Below are 20,702 nucleotides of genomic sequence, written 5' to 3'. Positions count from 1 at the left end.
CAATCCTACTAAACAGTGGGCCCTTTCTTTATGCTAAGAACAAAAAATGTACAGAATTATCTAGAACATTCAACACATTCCAAAATTGATCATATAAATTTATTTTCATTTTTATCAGAGAATATGTCATAGAACAACTTATTTCATATAAATATTTAGTATAAAATCTAGCATCAAATAAGCTCATTATTACTTGACTTCAATCAGTGCAAAACACAGAAATCTTTGAATTTTATTCACTCCATATTTTCTTCAGTCTAGCAGCTAATTAATCTTGCTACAAAACTCTAAAAACAGAGAAACTGCTTTCAGTGAAATGGTTCATACTTAATAACTTTAATGAAGTTCTAGATGGAAAAGTCTCCAGAATATATGTGAACAAGAAAATTATTTTAAAAGCTAGAAACACGATAACGTATTTTATGTTACGATTCAATTTCATTTCCTTTTAAGTCAATAGAATTACAACAGTCTTTGAAATTCAACATAGAACACATAGAAAAATGAGGGATCAGGACACCTGGGTGGCTCAGTCGTTAAGTAAGTGTCTGCCTTAGGCTCAGGTCATGATCCCAGAGTCCTAGAATGGAGCTCCACATGGGGCTCCCTTATCAGCGGGGAGCCTGCTTATCTCTCTCTGTCCCTCTGCCTGCCCCCACCAGCTTGTGTTCTTTTGCCCACTCTCTCTGTCTCTCTCTAATAAATAAATAAAATCTTTGAAAAAAAAAAAGAAAGAAAGAAAAATGAGTGATCTACTATGGACAGAAATTGGTAGTTTGCCTCAGCACCCATTCAAAACTGATTACACTTGTTTATATATGATAATAATTTGTGAATTCCTGGTATTTAATTGTAAGAAAAAACCTTTTCCTTTTCCACTTTTATCCACATTGAAAATAAATCCACAACTGTAGGGGGGTTGAAGTTAAACACAATGACACCTCACAGTTTCCAAAGATACTGTAGTTGTATTTCTAAGCCAAATAACACCTATTGTAAAAACAATTAGTAGTCCCTTTAACAGCCACTCCTGCCTACCTGAGATATTCAGAATTTCATTGTGATATCAAAAGAATCACTACTAAAACTGCCAACTGTGTGCAACTGTCATATGGAGTACGCGTCTTGGGATAAAAACTATTCTTTGAACAGTATAAGGTACAATGCAAATACTGGCTTTTCATTCACTAATAATGATTTACTTTAAAAACTAATGAAAAGGCAGGCTACGAGAAGTTTTCTATTGCAGCTTCAAGATACAATTATCAAATTATAGTGAAATCATTGTCTTCTCGTATAAGTGATGCTCCTTCAATAACTGTAATAAAAATTCCAAATCATTATCAATGTATTGGTCCAGCAGAAATTAACATACAGTTAGTGTGATCATTTAAAAGAACCAAATATAACATTCCAAAAGAGACAGAAACAGTTTGAGCTGTTCATGATGACTCATTCAAAGCACCCAGCTGTTAAAAATAAGAATAAGCAAACATACAAACATGATCTTCAGAGCTAGAGAAAGTGGGTCCAACTCTCACTAATCTTGGTCAGATTAATTAAGTTTATTGAAGCTAGCCTATCCCATTTACAAGAGGAGATTAATAATCCCTACTTTTATGTTATTAAAATACTATACTAAAAAAACTCAATTGAAAGATGGGCAGTTCTTAAAAAATTTAAGGATAGAATTACCATATGATCCTGCAATCCCAATTCTAAGTATATTTCCAAAAAATTGAAAGCAGGATCTTGAAGAGATATTTACACACTCACGCTCATAGCAGCCTTTTTCATGATACCCAAGATGTGGGAACAATCCAAGTGCTCATCAATAGATGAAAGCATAAAGAAACGTGGTCTGTCCACACAATGGAATATTATTCAGCCATAAGAAGGAAGAAAATTCGTGTCATTTGCAACAACATGGATGAACTTTGAGAGTATTATGCTAAGTGAAATAAACCAGTCACAAAAGGACAAATACTGTATGATTCCACTTATATGAGATACCTAAAGTAGTCATATTAATAGATACAGAAAATGATATGGTAATTGCCAGGGGCTGGGTGAGGAGAAAATGGGGAATTGTTGTTTAATGGGTAGAGTTTCAGTTTTGCAAGATGGAAAAGTTCTAGACACTGGTTGCACAATGGTGTGGAAATACTTAACACTACTGAATTGTGTACTTAAAACTGGTTATGGTAAACATTACAGCATGTCTTTTTTACTACCATTAAAACTTAAATACTTTTTATTTATTTTTTTTTAATTTTTCTTTACTTATGTGACAGAGAGAGATCACAAGCAGGCAGAGAGACAGGCAGAGAGAGAGGAGGAAGCAGGCTCCCCGCTGAGCAGAGAGCCCGATGCGGGGCTCTATCCCACGACCCTGAGATCATGACCTAAGCCGAAGGCAGAGGCCTTAACCCACGAAGCCCCCAGGTGTCCCAAAACTAAAATACTTTTTAAAGATTATACTAAATGGGATGATATATTTAAATTGTCTGACATATAATAGATACCCAAAAAACAGTATTACAAACCAGGAAGTGTAATAGTGCAGTATGTAAGGACAAGAGAGTGAAGCCAAAATGCCAGTACTAGAGAGAATCCTGCTGATAACACCTGTCTAACCCTGGGCCTTAGTTTCCTTGCCTACATACTGAGATAATAATTGGGCCTTCCTATAGGTTTGTTACTAATTAATACATAAAAACTTTTAATACTACTGACATTAGATAAACTCTATGAAAGTACTTGTTATTACACTATTATTAATATCTATACAAGGAATAATCTGTCACTACTTAATATTATATATTTTTTATTTTATTTTATTTAAAATATTTGCCTCTTTTGATATTTTGAATGAGTACATTTTTACCACTTCACCCCCTCTACTTATGAGTAGAACTTTTAAAGTAGCTTATTCATATGAAGTATAAAAAAATGTATTCATTTAAACTATTTTAAAAGCCATTTAATTAGAGTAATAGCTATTCATTAAATAAAATATTCTAATTATTTCCAATAAAAGTGTAAAATAAATTTGCATTTATTTTTATAAATATGAGCCTTTAATTTCCCTGGCATCTTTTTTTTCCCATCTACATTATTTTGACATTTTAGTTGATACACACACACACACACACACACACACACACAGAAGTATAGATATCATACATATTTAATTATTACATAATTAAAGATTTTTCATATCAACATAATTAGCCCAGATGATTAGTTTTCAAAAATAAAACAAGACAAATAGAGGATATCCATTATAAAAAATAACCCAGCCAAGTTTAAATGTAGTTTATTTTACCTTGTATGTTCAGAAAACATAGATAAAGATATGGTATTATGTTATTGACAAAATCCCAAAACAATTATCTAAAATACACACATTAGCACATAGTTAAGTCTTAAATTAATATAAAGAACTTAAAAGAAAGTTATGGGGGAAAAAAATCCTTACATATTTGTTACTTGCCATTTGATTATGTGTAGAAAATACACATATATACTAAATTTAAGTCCCTTTTCTAATTTATATCATTAGTAAACCAAACTATTAAATAACAGAACCTAACAAAATTACAGATTGCTATAATGGTAAGGTACTTCATATTTTATTTTGTATATTTAAAAAGTATAACTTTAAAATCAATGATGTTTCTAGTGAAGCAGTCATGAAAACATATGGAATTGTATTGAGTTATCTCTATCTTACAATAAGAAGGATAATACTGATTAGAAGTATCCAAAGCACATAGACTATACATAAAAAAAGAAGTCTACCTCACTTAAATTCTAAAGATTTTATTAGTGATTGCCTTTAAACCTATTAAATGGACCAATGAAATATCACGGTGTTATTTACAAAGGAGGATATAAAAGTGTGTATTAGACCTGAATTCTGAATAGACAAATCAGCTATAAATGTTCAGAAGTAGGAGACACTATTTCTGACAAAGGTCATTATTTCCTTGATAAAGTAAGAAGCTTGTGTTGGGATATCAAGACCCAGGTAATTTCCAATGGAAGAATGTTGAGGAAAATACCATCCTTTGGAAGAAATTACATGACTGCAGAGAAAAAATGGTTTTATAAAGACTCTTTACCTTTCTACCATGTATATTTGTTTGCTATATTGTTATTATTAATTTAATGGTAAGATATTCTAAGTGTGAGCAAAATATTAAGCAAAAATTTTGTGATCACTTTGAAATAATTGGACCATGACTATATATACATGAAAGAAAAATGAATACCAAAGTTTTCATTTTGCAAGTATGAGGAAGTATTCAAAGATCTCTTAAAAAAAATTAACAAAACGGTGCAATTCACCATCTCTTCTTATGATCCAGACAAAGAGTCAAACTCAAAAGCATAAAGCTTCTATGGCATTTCTGGCAAATCTTACTTTGCATACCATCTTGTAACTCTCCCAGAGATACTAATGCTAAAGAGATTATCTTCCTTGCTTCCAGGACTAACTGCTGTGTGAATTCAGCAATGGCATCATTTCTAGTACTATTCAGGGAAAGGTACTTTGTATTTAATCATACTTGCCTTTCCCCACATTTCCGCATTAGAGGAAATAAAAACCTTGTATAGAGAGTATTCTCTCTCAACTAAGTGAGCAACAAGTAATTTCTTTTTCTTTTTTTAAAGATTTTATTTATTTTGGATTTATTTATTTGACAGAGAGACAGAGAAAGAGCAGCATGGGGGAGGGGAAGAGGGAAAGGGAGAAGCATATTCCCCGCTGAGCAGAGAGCCGCATGTGGGGCTCTATCCCAGAAAGACACTTAACCCACTGAGCTACCCAAGTGTCCCAACAATAAATAAATTCTAATTTCTTCCCACCAATCACATTTCCTCTCTGGACCTATGACCAAATATCCATAACTTAAAAAAAAAAAAAAAGTTTTCACAGAAGATAATATTAAATGATTTCACTAGAAAAAGGACTTGTCATTTGATGAGGCTCTCCTTAAAAATCTATGTGGGTGTTCTTCTTTGATCTGACCTCCAACATTTCCTCTTAGATATTAGCAAACTACTACTCCCTCAAGCTTCTACATCCAGAACCTTAGATACTGGATGTTCCAACTCTACTCTGAACAGAGGACAGAGGGATAATCTTAATTTAGGGAGGGAATAAGATAGAAGGAAGGCAAACGAGTAATGGGAATTGACAAAAATTCCCATCCATGGGCACAAGGAATAATTTCAAGAGGCACTTAGATGAATGAAACAGACATAGTTGTTAGCAATATTTTCCTCCTCGTGTCTGGCTTTCCCTTCTTCCTTTTACTGTTAATTCTTTCCCATTAGAGATGACATTCCATAGCCCCCCATTCAGCGAGGTATAGCCATGTCACTGAGTTGAGGTCTGTGAGATACACACATAAGTCATGTGTGACAACGTCCTGTTAAGTTCTAGGGTAAGGTGCATTGACCTCTTCAATCTTTCCTGCTGGATAGGAAATGACAATTGATGATAGAAAATACTGATAGAGTGACCCTGGAAGTTCAAACCTGGACTGTTCATTTTGACAAGCTCACTTCAACCATCACCTGGTTGGGAAATAAAATTCTATCTTAATTCAGGCATGTTGATTCAGAGCCCCCGTTTTGCAAGAACTTAACCTATCTCTGAATAATGCATTGGCAATTATAGGTGAGGCAGAAGTCAAAGACATAAATCTGGACTATCTGTAAAATATCTGGATTCAGCCATACAACCATTAAATGAAGTGCAGCGGTTGAAAAAGGGGGGGGGGATACTGGTTTTTAACATAACTTAGTAGGCAGCAAAAAATATTTTAAAACCTTAGAGCAAAAAAGTATGTGGTCAAAGAGAAACTATAGGAAAAGAATCGGATGAACTGGCAGAGGGAGTGCCAAGATGCATATAATTCCCATCTACTGTTATCACTCTAAAATTGAACATGACAGTTTTGGCACAGTGCTTTCATTTTAGTGCATTTTGAAACTTATGGACTAAACCAGTTTTGTACTTGAAACCTTATATTTTATATAAAATTAAATTTTCATTTACATTACAGAACTGGGCTGGCAGTGGTCAGAAATGGAAATGGTCAATAAAAAGCAATACAGTTCTAAAAGCCTTTACTTAATGACTGTGCAGATGGCAATACACATTAAATATAATGTTCCTGTGTTTATTAAATATTTTTCCAATGTTAACTCTAAGACTTCACTGTGCTAATGCTCGGTGAACTATAGGATTCTTTTTTTTTAAGATTTATTTATTTACTTACTTACTTGGGAAAGCATGAACGGGAGGGGTGGAGGGAAAGGGAGACAAGCTCAAGCAGACCCCACACTGAGCATTAAGCGTGACACAGGGCTTTAACTCACAACTCTGAGATCACATCCTGAGCAGAAAACAAGGGTTGGATGCTTAACCAACTGCACCCTAGCACCCCTGAACTGTAGGTTTTTTGAGGGGGAAGAGACTACCATCTGTAACTGTAAAGAGTTCAGCATCTAATAAGGAGAAGAATCTGAAAACTAGGGGAGGTAGAATGAGTAGAAAAAAAACAATGAAAGAATTTTCATAAATGGGGAAAATATAAGTAAATACTCTAAGAACTTATAGCATAAAAGAGTCACAGACCTGATTTCAGATATATATCTATATCTATATATAATATAATATAATAAGATAATTCTAGCCCAGATCATGAAAACTAAAGTTGCATAAGAATATAAAATGTTACTCTGAGTCAGAATCATGAGATCTGAAAGCAGTCTTACCGTAGTCTTATTGTAAAAGTAGGAAAAAAGATGTTTCATAGCAATATACAATGTTCTTTTGGTATATTAGGTAAAAAGCTGAAGTGTGTAATCACAAGCAAGCTGACTTCTCTTAAGAACCAGAAAGGCATGTGGTGACCACACATATAATAGCAAAGGAGATTATGCTTGCATTTGTGAGATGCAGAAAGCTAAACTAGGGAGAAACAAAACAAAACAAAACATGTCTTAACAACATTTTAGAGGGAGTGCCTATTTTTTTTTTTTTTAGATTTTTTAAGATTTTTGTTTATTTATTTGACAGAGAGAGAAAGAGATCACAAGTAGGCAGAGAGGCAGGCAAAGAGGGAGGGGGAAGCAGGCTCCCTGCTCAGCAGAGAGTCCAATGTGGGGCTTGATCCCAGGACCCTGAGATCATGACCTGAGTTGAAGGCAGAGGCTTAACCCACTGAGCCACTCAGGCGCCCCCGAGGGAGTGCCTATTTTCTAATTAACATGTAAACAATATTTATAATACGAGATATAATCACTTTGGTTTCCTGATAATTTAATCTGTTACTTATTTGAAGACAAACACATACAAAATATATATATGTATATATAATACATACATATTTATGCATAAACCTATATATACATAAATATAAATGTAGTATATATATATATATATATATATATATATATATATATATATCACAAAGTAATTTACTTCTTATTCTATTTGGTTATACTTTCCTAATAATTCACCAGAAGTTATGAGAGCTGGAGAGTTAAAAGTACTTCCCTATAATTTCTATCTGTTAGAATGAACCCAAGGCAAATTGACTAAATTTTGTACTCAATTCAGATGGGGTCTGACAATGTGATAGCAGTTCTACCTGACAGTCCCTTCCCAGAAATGAGTAGATGAGTGGGAATTCTCTGACCTGCTTTTCTTATGTGACATCTGACTTGACAAAATCAATCTTAACTGGTGAGTTTGGTAGTGGTGGTCATGGTGGTGGGGGGGTGGGTTAAGAAATAGGTAGTGGAGGTTGTACCACACCTTTCTTTAACTAGGACTCAGATGTCACAGATTGGGGTTAGACCACTGTATGGGGCTAACCCTTTGCTGCTGTAGTAACTCACTCACTCCAGAATCTTCAAAGACTACTTATTGCTTCTCTATAGTCAAATGCCTCCTTCTTGATTGAGTCCTCTAGTGATTTAAACAATATTAATACTACTCAAATATAAAAAAAAAATCACCTGATACAGTCTTTACAGGGTCTGATTTGCAAATACATGTACTATATACACTATATATACTTTCATGGATTTGTAAACATAGTGTGGCCCATAGTCATCAATAGATTGAAGGAGAAAAAAAGATCAAAGTAAGAGAGGAAAAACACTTGTGGGAATGCAACAGATTGACTGTGAAGAATTACCAAGGACAGCCTATGTGCTCAAGTATGATAAAATATAGGTAATGGTTACCACAGTTCAAAATATTGTTTCATGGTAAGAAACACTAAAAATGTACTTTTCAAAATCAGAATTAGATATTCATTATTGAGAAAGTGTTCCTGAACAGAGAGAATAGTGGTTTGATTTGTTCAGTTTCTCTAATTATTAATAATTATTTTTTACATATTGTTGAAAAGTAAAGTAGTAAAATTTCCCTTCCTGCTATTAGCACATCCTAAAGGTAATCACTTCATAATATATATGAATATGAAATCATCACACTGCACAACTTAAATATCTACAATTTTGTCAATTATATCTCAAGTAAGAAAATTATTTTTAATGTACTACAAAGGAGAAGCCCTCATGCTAAAGGTATGCTGACTGCTTAGGTAATACAACCAGGGTGCATCATAAATCTAAGGAAAGTACTGAGAAAGTATTGTTTAAAGATTATGTTTGAATCTCCATGCCTTTTAAAGTAATGAAATACTTTACTTGCAGTAGGCATAGAAACCAATTGTTCATTTACTAACTAATAGCAGTAAAAGTTGATAGATTCTCAGGGGGCTTTACTCCTCTGTAGCCTAAGTGGCAGGAGATATCCCCCCCATCAGCCATTACCTCTCAAATAATCTGTATACTCTACTAAGATGAAACCTCAACTCAAATGAGAAAAGGAAATAAAAAGAAAAAAAAGGTTAAGAAAGGTTATCGTACTATCCAATATATCCAAATCAGGTATTTTAAAATTCAACTTCTAATTTGAGGGCCGCTGAGACACTTAAGTCTGTACTTTACATTTTCACAACACTTAACATGCCCTTTAAGTTTGATTTTTTTTAAAAGTCAAATTGTAAGACTTTTTTTATTGTTTTCAGTATATCTAAAGGGTATTAAAAATTAGTTAAGGAATAAGTGCAAACTGAAGTTGATTATGGGTTTTGCAAGAAGAATGGCAAGCATCTCTTGAAACAATGTTCAAAATGACCCCCAGGTTGTCATTTGTCTATTTTGTAAGATGATGAGGCTGTGGTTATGATTTTCTCCAATGGTCTTTTTTTTTTTTTTTAAGATTTTTATTTATTTATTTAATAGACAGAGATCACAAGTAGGCAGAGAGACTGGCAGAGAGAGGAGGAAACAGGCTCCCGGCAGAGCAGAGAGCCTGACATGGGGCTCGATCCCAGGACCCTGAGATCATGACCTGAACTGAAGGCAGAGGCTTAACACACTGAGCCACCCAGGTGCCCCTCCAATAGTCTTTTTTTAGAGGAGTTTAGGTTCACAGAGAAATTGGGAGGACGGTACAGAGATTTCCTGTATACCCCATGCCACCATAAAAGCATAAACTCCCCATTAGGAATGTTCCCTACCAGAGTGCTCCATTTGTTACAGTAGATGAATCTACACTGAAACCTCATAATTACTCAAAGTCTATAGTTTACCTTAGAGTTCATTCTTGGGATGTATTTTCTATGGGTTTGAGCAAAGGTATAATGATATGTATCAAGCATTATACAAACACACGGAGTATTTTCACTGCCCCAAAAATCTTCTGTGCTGTACCTATTCATCCCTCCTCCCACCCTCTACCTCCACTCCCAGGTATTTTTATTGAACAATAAATTTAATCAGAAGCATTTGAATGTCAGCGGATGGGTACAGTTCTGATTTTATTACATGAGTTAATTGAAATTAGCATGGCCATCATTGCCATGTACACTTTTATTATACTGCTTCCAACATACAGTATCTTTTTTTTTGGCATTTTTAATTACAATATGTACTTCGGAGAAGTCATAGTAGTTGAGATTGACAAAGGCATTATATCATTTATTATCAATTACTTCATTGGTTTCCAAATTCCATATTCATTTATTACATGATTAAGGGTATAATTGAATTGACTTATAAAACACAAATATTTGAAATATGCAATATATGGACCACTTGATTCAGAAGCTAATGACTTTTTTTTCTTATAATGATCTAGATTTTCAATTCTCCTCATAGGCATGCATACATTTATACATGTAAGAATGGAGTGAAGGAATTCCTTACACCTGCTCTTGGTAAAGGTAGTATCCCACAATTGTCCCACTGGGGAATCTGGTGTTCTTGATTTTATCATTACTCACCAGAACTAAAAGGGTAGTAAATGTAATGTAACCAGTGTATCTATTAAATATATCTTGTTGAAAGTTTTTTGTTTGCTTTATTTTAAAAATCATAAAATTTGGGGCACCTGGGTGGCTCAGTGGGTTAAGCCTCTGCTTTCGGCTCAGGTCATGATCTCCGGTCCTGGGATTGAGCCCTGCATCAGGCTCTCTGCTCAGCAGGGAGCCTGCTTCCCCCTCTCTCTCTGCCTGCCTCTCTGCCTACCTGTGATCTTTCTCTCTGTCAAATAAATAAATAAAATCTTTAAAAAAAATCATAAAATTATACTCTGAACATAACATTCTGGATCTATCTACTATACTTACTTTTAAATGAGTTGACTTCTCTATATCTTTAAGTTAAAATTTTATTTTTCCTAAGATGTAGCAGTTAGAATGTCCACAGGACTTTTTATACCAATTGGCAAAAGGACAGGTTTTCTGTGTATATACTGACATTCTGTACATTTTAAAGGGCAACAAAACTTTGTTCAAAGAGCATTGTTAGTATAAAGTGGTCAGAATTATTTGAAGTTTCTTCTGTGTTAAGTTTGGCTTTGGTTTAATTATTTCTCTGTGATTTATATTGAGGAAATTGAGAAAATGAGTCATCAATGGCAGTATTTCCTATGTTCACCTACATAATACTTCTTACATAATACTTCCTTTCCATGTTCCTGATTCCTAAAGCTTTATTATACATAGTATATAGTTATATATTTAAATTGCATATAGTATATAAAAAGTACATCTATCTTAAAAACTATTCAGTTAAAATATAATGATGGGGGGCGCCTGGGTGGCTCAGTGGGTTAAGCCGCTGCCTTCGGCTCAGGTCATGATCTCGGGGTCCTGGGATCGAGTCCCGCATCGGGCTCTCTGCTCAGCAGGGAGCCTGCTTCCCTCTCTCTCTCTCTCTCTCTGCCTGCCTCTCCGTCTACTTGTGATCTCTCTCTGTCAAATAAATAAATAAAATCTTAAAAAAAAATATAATGATGGATTGCATTTTCAAATATTATTCAAAATAGTTTTCAAATATAATTGAAAAGAAGATATAGCTCAAACTTTCATTAAGGAATTACTTGTAAAATAATATTGCTTGTGTAAAATAGTCACACGAAGAAAAGTAAAGGCTAATTCTAGTCTTGGTTATGCTTAGGTATTTCTAGCCTTTTTTGTAAATAAAATTAACTATGTCTTTAGGAGAGAAAAGTAGACATAAGTACTTCAGTTAAATTATTTCTAAAAGAAGAGATTGATATCTTTGTTTCCTTGTCTTTGTATAAACTAAGTATTCAAATCCATTACTTAAGATATCAATGCTGATGCAGAACATTTAAGGGTAGATTCATGCAGCACAAACACTTCAAGCAATGCCTCATCACCTTGGGCTTCCAGATGAAAATGAAAAAAAAATAAAAAATAATATCTTAAAAAATACAGAATAAAAAAAAAGCTAATGATTCCCAAGAAGGGAAAAACAATCTGTACATTAGCAGTGAGGTGAATGGTCTAAATACAGATTCTGCATTCTGAGTTGAGATGTCACACTATCACCAGACATTTTATCATGTTAAGAATAAGCAACAGGTGGTTAAAAGGGTGGAAAAAAGATAACACTTATCTTCTCCATGCCCTCCAAAAGCTATCTTTACAAAAACATAATTATCTTAATAAGTGGTACTGCTAAAACCTGATATAATTTTTAAATAGATAATTTATTATATTTTCATTATTACATGTCCTTCAAAACAGATTTGCTAAAAATATTTCAGTAAATCCTTTACTTAAATTTAACCTATACTTTTAATGGTCCCTACCCCCACCCCCGCCCTGCACCAGAGATCAACTAAGGATAACTGAAAGTACTATAACAATAAAATGATCTATTCTGTGTCTGTATAAGCTGGATGAATGATTCCTGGAATATTTAATTATTTCAGGCAACACACCTTGCCTCCATAGTTTTAATCAAACACACTTACAAACTGCTCAAGCATAACTGGTTGCCTTTAAAAATGCAATAAAGGAATTTGAATAAAGTCAGAGTACAGGAGGATTGAAGGTTTAAAATATATTTTGGAGAAGAAAGCCTAACATTTATTTTAAAAGATTTTCAAGTAGTCATCAATAAATAAAATGTCATTATGTGAAGCACTGTTCAAATAATGACAAAATCTTCAATATTTTTTTTTCCAAATGAGGATATGATAACCTTCTCCGGGTTTAGAAATATCTCGTTTGCTTGCTTGCTTTTTTGATTGTATTCAATATTAGAATAAACTTAAAAAAAATGTGTAAAGAATTTTTGGTTAACACTAAAATGATTTGAAGCTTTGATCGTAAAGCATGTAAGACAGAGTCCTCCATTAAGTATTATCATTATCATTACCATTTTTCACCCTTGTACCCATGCCTAGTATCTATGAGTTACATCTAATTTTGAAGTAAAAATCAGCGTCTCTTCAGGAATCCCTCTTCCAGAAAGAGCTACGTGTTTGCCTCTTCAGTTGACTCATGTGAGGGGTGTTGGGTGCCGGGGATAGAGGAGCCAAGATGAAAACTAATCTAAGCTTCCATTTATTTTCCCAAATCGTGACAGTGTGAGCTGATGAAAGAAGTTAACTCATGTCTACGTAGGGCAGTGCAGATGGACTCCACGAGAAATTCTCTCAAATGTCACCATAAAGGTTGGCAGGGTGTCTGAATCACTCTCGCTTCCTCTCGGGCCTCTCGGGTTTTAAAAGGTGGCCTGGGGGTGGGGGCGGTAATCAGGTGCCCGGGCCGCCACCTCGCTGGGACAGCCAAGTTGAAAGCTGGGAGATGAACCTCGCTTCTCTGGCCGGCAGCTCTTCCCCGGCTCTATTCAGATCAGATGGGGAAAATGACTGGAAGTCACCCCCACCGACTCCAAGGCAAACAAACGTCTCAACACCTGCTTCGTTCTTAATAACCCTTGAGGACAAGGGTTATTAATAACCCTTGAGACCCCGGGGGAGTCTACAGTTTAACCCTTTCAGAGCCACCCCCTACGGAAGTCCCCCCGCCACTACCCCCTCACCGGGCGGATTTTCCGGCAGGGATGCAATCCGGAATAAAACCGTAGCGAATGCGTTACAAACATGCTCTGTGTTAAAGTTAATGCAGGAGCACAAATCTGATCAGCAATTTGATGGGATCAAGCGCAGTTCAACTTCTGCCCGCTGGTGCGCCCAAACCACCTCCCACCCCTGGGAGAGCCGGCATTTAGAAATCTTACATCTTCCTCCCTCCTCCCTCAAATTCCTTAATGGACCATTAGTAACGGGATCGATCCTAGTTGCTTGAGTGGCAATCCATCGCAAAGGCGCATCTGCCGTGTTTACTACTGCCAGAAACACCATTCAAAAGTTGAGAAGGTAGAGCCAGCACTTTGGAAACCTTTGGGGGCCGAGGGAGGTGGGGAGGTACGCGGGAGGCGAGGAGGCAGGAGGGCACCTGGTGAGATCTGAACTCCGGGGCAGCCAGCAAGCAGCCTCTCCCGAGCACTAGCCGGGAGGGGTCATCGTCACCGCCAACTTCCCCCACCCCGAGCGCCGCCGGGCTCCCCGCGCCCCTGTGCTGGGAAAATCGAGCCCGCCGCCCACCCGCCCGCAGCCGCCGCGGCCCCCGCCTGGGAGCAGCGCGCTCTTGCGTCCGGGGATGGGGGTGCGCAGCACTTACGTCTCGGAATTTGTTCCACTGTCCGACTTCCTTGTCATACTGAGAGATCGTGGTGAGCCATTGTTTATCGTCCAGAAAATTACCGCCGTCCGACCGCCCCCCGGCCGCAGCCACCGCCGCCGCAGCGGCGAGAGCCTGACTGCACCAAGCGGCTGCACATACACACAATACGGCTGACACCTTGAGCATCTGGGAAAGGAGACACAACCGGGGGGCGGAGAGGGGGCAGTGTCAAACAAGGGGTAAGAAGACCGGGAAACCCGGGAATACATGCATCAGCGACGACAGGGGTAGAGGGAGGAGGAGACAAGCAGGGACGGGGTGCCCCCTCCCCGGAGGTTTTACCTCCAAACCCGGGCGCTCACACACGCGCAGACCCGCAGACCCGGGGGAGGAGAGGGGGTGTAAGGGAGGAAGCCCCAGCTGCAGCACCCTGCGCGGGCAGAAGAATGCTTCCAGGCACATCACCTTGTTATGAGCTTGCACTGAGCTCGCAGCTCCTGCTGGAAACGCAGCCGGGCTCTGCCAACTCGCCGCTTTCAGGAGCTGCTGCACGCGCCGCTGTCTGGAGCCGTCCACTCAGCTCTCTGCGCCAGGCGCGCTCCCCGCATCTCCACCTCCCCCCGCGCGCTCTTCTCTCGTTTACTCCCCTGGCTTCACCCCTCCCTCCCCCAGCTCCTTTTTTTATTTTTTTCCTCTCTCCCTTTCCCACCTCCTCCTATCCCACCTTCCTCTCTCTGGATCTGAGCTGCAGTCGAGTCCGGATGCGACGCTCGGCTGAAGGCAGAGGATGCGGTAGCTGCTCGCCTAGGAATCCTTATCTGCTTTATAACCTCTCCCCTCCAGAAGAGGTTCTCATGTTCGCGAGACTGCCTGAACATTCTCTCTGCTCCTGGACTGATTTAACACAAAATAGCTGTAACTCTCTTAGTTGTCTCTGGTCTGCGATTTCGAAGCTGGTCACTCAGACGTGGGAAATGAGATCTGAAGAAAACTTTATGCATAGCCAAGTCACGAATCCCTTGGAGTTTTAAGTCCTGTAAACCTCTTGGACTGAGCTCCACCCTAAGACAGAGCCATATCTGTAGGGTCTTGGGAGATGCTTAATGCTGAAAATTAAGAATGTTTGAGTGAATTCTGGATTATAACATAGTGCAGACTTTCACGTTAAAGAGTGGAAGTTCTTTTCTTTTCCACAGAGAATCATGACTAGGTAGGAAGTTTGAGTACACCTAAATTTTCCGCAGCCATAGATAATTTCCCCTTAAAAACTCCTTGACAACTGTATTTTATGCTCTAAGACCAGAATCAAAAACTTTAAAGCCCTAATCTATGTCTCCCTACTGAAAAAATGGAAGAAGAGCATTTTCGAGACAGAACACTAATTTTGCTCTCCATACCTCCATTTATGACAAAATACTTGGCTTTTCATTGTTTCTCCACATATTCAGAATAAGCTGGAAGGAAATCAATAATTAGCCCCCTGTAAACAGAGTCTGATGAGAATCTCTCCCAAAGACTGGAAGGATTTAGGTGAAGTGAATATTATATGTAAATCAGGAGATCTATGGAGGCTAAAAGACCACAATAAGACTATGCATTTCTGAATTTATTAGAGGTTATTTCAGCTAAAACTGTATCTCCCAAAGCTATGACCTTTGAAAATTTTATGTAGTTTCCAAAACTTGAGGAGATAATTAAATAGCAGCAATACCTTCCACTTCTATTTTCTATTTCGATCTCATATAACATTTGCGTAACACTTTTCAAACTATATTAAAATAGGAGTCAAAAAGCATGATTAATATTGATTTCTATCTTTTGTAAATATAGGACTTAAAATGAATATATAAAATATAAATGAAAGGGAAAAAAGATATTTTCCTCAAATGCCACTCTTTCCACTCTGATCATGGGGGAGAAAACGAGAATCTACAAGTGCAATCCATAGACACCCTGATTGATGTAAACTCACATTAGATAACTTTAGAAACACTGATGTATACTAATTCTCCAATCATGTTTATTTCAGTTTTATCACAGCTGGCTATGTCATATATTTCAGGATATTCTGAAGCACTGTCTTGCTTAGGACATCCTTTAGACAACCATTGGTAGGTCCACCCTCCACTAACCCAACCCCTCTTTCTGTTCCTGATCCATCAACCCCCTATATACCTATATTCACCTCTCTACCATAAAAGTTAAAGTATTTTACTCTCAATTCAATGAGAATCTTTTAACATGTTTAAAAACCTCATTCCTTTTTAAATTTAAATCTAATGGAAAAAGCACAAAAATTATGCCTTAAATGAATCTATGATGCACAGAAGAAGTTACAATTGTTAAATTGAAAATTACCTTCTAGTCTTTGTAAATTAATTTTTAAAAATTTAAAAAATGTTTTAAAAAGATGTATTTTATTTGCTAAAAAATATTTGATGGGGGGGTGCCTGGGTGGCTCAGTGGGTTAAGCCTCTGCCTTCCTCGCAGGTCATGATCCCAGAGTCCTGCGATCAACCCCCCCCCCTCACCCCCTGCATTGGGCTCACTGCTCAGCAGGGAGCCTGCTTCCCCTCTCTATCTCTGCCTGCTGCTCTGCCTGCTTGTAATCTCTGTCTGTCAAATAAATAAATAAAAATCTTTAAATAAAAAAAATTGATGAGGGATGAGGTTCTAACACTCCTCCACCCCCCAATGTTATCATCTGTTATACATTTTAACATAAATACATATTTACCCCCAAAATGCATCTATTTCACTGCTGACACTAACAAGTTCATAGAAACTCTTCGCATCTAGCTTTCACCACTTGTTCTTATTTTGTGAGAAAAGCCTCTAATAGTGTATCAAACTCCACATCTGAGGGTAGTGCAGGATTTACCAACAAACTGCAAGTTTGAAATGCTGTAAATCACAAGAAATAGATTGAGTGCATTTGTGCTGGTCAGCTATGGTTCAGTTCATCTACTTTTACTGGCAGAGCTCCTTAAACCTTTACCACGCTTCTAAAGCCATGCCGTTGTTTCTGGGCAAGTTAGTAGTGAGAATAAAAGTCTACTAAGTTTGACGGTTTGATGTATTAATCACAGGGAATTCTCCTTTCAGTTTCTCCATATAACTGAATGTTTGGGTCTTCAAAGAGCCTGCTTTCAAAATTTAAATAATCCTGAGAGAATTCACACTTCAGTTAACACCTTGGTTATCAGTTAACACCTCAATGGAGATTAACTGAAAACTTGTGGAGAGCAAAACACAGCAGGGAAGAATACAGGAAGAGTATTAAGTGGGAGGTAATATATGGAAGGGGTACTTAGGAACCTTACAAGTCAAAGTAGGTTGGCACAGAGGGGAGTAATTCATTGACTGCTACCCAGTTTTACTGAGAACTTTCATGAGAAATGGAAAAGCTAAAAAAGAAAAAAATACGAAATGGAGTGGGGTGTCTGTGGTGGGCAGAATAAGACACTGACACCAGAAGTAAGTAGACAGAGTTTGGTTTTGTGTTTCTGATCACGCTTTACAAAATTGAAACTCACAGCAAGACACAGATATTCAGATTCCCAGTCCCTTTTCTGTCACTTCTGTCACTTCATGCCAAATAATTACATTATAAAAAGCCAATATTAAGGCCAGTCCAAGCTTGAACCTTACCTCTATATTTGTTTCCTTCACCTTTTAACTCTTCTTCTGCTAAACATTAAGTTAATCAATTAACAAACATCTATTATCAAACATGTGCAAAATATTGTACTAGAAATAATTTTTATATTAAATCTGTTTCTTCTCTAGGTTTAGTTACCCTCGTTTTTAGATCTGCTATAGTCTAGAACAATAAATACTAGGTATATGGTGACAAGGGGTCCATTTATAACCATCTTTGAGATTGGGATCTATGAAGACCTTAATGGAACTCCATATCTTTAAATTCCCCCCCCACACACACTCCCCCTATAGTTGCTTTAGTAAGTTATCTTTCTTTCATAGCTGCTATAAAAGTGTTACTCCTAACTATCCTGAGGCTGTACAGAATAGTTCAAATCATTTCATCTTCCATGTGCTAGGTACTTTACATCCGTGCTACCCTTTATTCCTCACAGTTTGCTCAGGATACCATAGTTAGTAAACACAAAGGAAGGATTTTTGAGGGCCTATGAAGTCATCGAGAAAGATGATGCTTTTAAGTTTTCTCTCTATATATAGAAACTTCTCTGTTTGGATCTTTTGCTTATGTTCTTCCGTTCCACTGCCCCCATATCCTTCCTCTCCCACTTGTTGTGCATTCATTTAACTTTATTTCAGTAAAAGTGAGGACTCATCTCTTGGTAGTCAAAGAAAGAAGAGATGGTTAAATCAGGGAGCTTGCTAAGCTAAGACAGAAGTCACTCTACTTTGACGCTGAGTAGCTTAGTCCCTGACTCAAATGACCTTGTCCACTCAGACCTCCAGTCTCAACAAAAGCAAGCCTGAAACCCAGCAGGCAGTCTACCTGGTTGGCTGAGAAGAAAATAAACCAGGCTGCCTCCTTCTTCTTATGCCAGTGAAACAAATGTTTGCCTTTCTTTTATAGCCAGCTGGTGAAGATAAGGAGAGATGGGCAGTAAGGGGCTGTGTAGAATATATGTAGTTACCAGAAGTTTTGGTTAAATGATAGATGAGTTATCCTAAAAGCACAATTTGGCTATGTCAAAATATTTCATTACAAGATAAGCGAAACAATACTTGATCAATAAAAGTCAGCCATCTAAGAGTGGTGCCTTATGTCAAATCCAAGAACTTGAGCTCATAAGCTATGAGCTTGAATATAGCATATGAAAGACAAAAAAAAAATTGAAGCAAAACTCTGGGTATTAAAATTTCAGAAGGAAATTAAAGACCTGCTAAAATCATCATAAAAACATATCAGGAAAGAGCATTCTGTGTCCTCATTTTGGAATTTTATTTAATGAAACCTTAGATGTCTTATACATCATCTGTGCTTGATTTAATAGAAAATAGCAGTAATTACTAAGATTTGCATTAGGGGCATCAAAAGTAAACAATTTTTTTTAAAAACTAGAATGGAATTGTTAGAATACTATATAGTCTTTGTTTTTTGTTTGTTTTCAGAGACCAACCTCACTTAAGCTAACAGAAGATACCAGATATCTGATTTGATAAACAGGCCCACTTATGATTTATCTTAATCTAAAACATTTGGTAGATAAACAGACTTAAAAGCTGTAATGAATATGGGAAGCACATCAATCAGTTCAATTACTGTAATTCTTAAGAAGGCATTTTTCAACATTTAAACCAGAGGGTGAATCTGATTAAATTAATTGATTACTAAGTAGATGGTACTGGAAAGTGTCCAATAAGGCAATTAAAATTTGTTTTTACTTTATATTGAAATATATTTCTTGACTATTTTAAGGAAAAATATAAACGTATTATATTATAAATTATATTAATTATATATACAAGACACTGACACAAAATGGTTAAAATAAAATGTACAAGAATATTTAAACAGTAAACTCTACATATATGTTCAGAAATACACGTATTCTTATAGTTATGAAATTTTAAAATCTGCAAGTTAAAAGACTTTTAAGAATACCTCTGCTCTTGAGACAAATACAGGCATGAATTTTTACAAATTGGTTTGACCTGCTGATTTATTAATATAGCAACCTTTATATAAGAATGTATGTTGAATGAGAATGTTTTTTAGGCTGGTAGAGTATTAGCTATAGTTACAGTTTCTAAATCATGATATACAAAGAATCTTTTATGTTTATCTTTGTGAATTTTTGTTTGTTTAGTTATTTTTAGCTGACTAGTGCAAAACAGGCTTTACATATCATTCTTCATTATATTAGTATTGGTTACCTATTTTCAGAGGATAAAAAGTATCCCAAGTGATATTGCAAATCCTTGATACTTAGTTCTGTCCTCTTGGATAAATGGGAATTTCTTTCTATGAGAAGGAGCTGTATTAAAAAAGAGAATGTTATGATTACTGTTCATATGTATGTGTCAAGCATCCCATACTCTACAGGATTGCTGAAAGTAAAGAACATATTTAGTGAAAATTTATTTTACTCTTTAAAAATATTTTATTTATTTGACAGAGATCACATGTAGGCAGAGAGGCAGGCAGAGAGAGAGAGAGGAGGAAGCAAGCCTCTTGCTAAGCAGAGAGCCCGATGTGGGACTCGATCCCAGGACCCCGGGATCATGACTTGAGCTGAAGGCAGAGGCCTTAACCCACTGAGTCACCCAGACTCACTATTTAGTGAAAATTTAAACAACAACATAAAACAATTTATAAGTAATACAAGTTTTTCCTCTCTTAAAGTTAAAAAGCTATTCTCTAGCTATTTACCTTAAAAATATTTATTGATTGCTCTCTAAATGTTAAGCAATATACTTGGAAGTGGATGCAAATGACATTTCCAATAAGAGTTAGTATCCAAATACATAAAGCGCTTATAAACATCAATACTCCCAAAATTAATAATCTGATTAACAAAATGGGCAGAACACGTGAACAGCCATTTCTCCACAGAAGACATTCAGATAGCCGATGGAAACATGAAAAGATGCTCGTCA

The 20,702-nt window shown here is 36.6% G+C and overlaps 1 protein-coding gene across 2 annotated transcripts in view; it reads right to left on the bottom strand.

Annotated features, from left to right (window-relative positions):
- The window catches only part of SPOCK3 (SPARC (osteonectin), cwcv and kazal like domains proteoglycan 3), a 487,655-nt gene extending 472,920 nt beyond the window's left edge, over window positions 1-14,735 (bottom strand). For both annotated transcript variants that reach the window (XM_047717726.1, XM_047717727.1), the window contains exons 1-2: window positions 14,574-14,735; window positions 14,106-14,294 (exon numbers count right to left, since the gene is read on the bottom strand). In XM_047717726.1, the coding sequence (XP_047573682.1) occupies window positions 14,106-14,294 (189 nt within the window). In that variant the 5' untranslated portion in view covers window positions 14,574-14,735. The remainder of the gene's footprint in view (window positions 1-14,105; window positions 14,295-14,573) is intronic.
- Window positions 14,736-20,702: the final 5,967 nt, after the last annotated feature.

Source organism: Lutra lutra, chromosome 2 (assembly GCF_902655055.1).
Source record: "Lutra lutra chromosome 2, mLutLut1.2, whole genome shotgun sequence".
Lineage (NCBI taxonomy): Eukaryota > Metazoa > Chordata > Mammalia > Carnivora > Mustelidae > Lutra > Lutra lutra.
The sequence above is the reverse complement of the archived record's forward strand: the minus strand, read 5'-3'. Positions and strand labels throughout refer to the sequence as shown.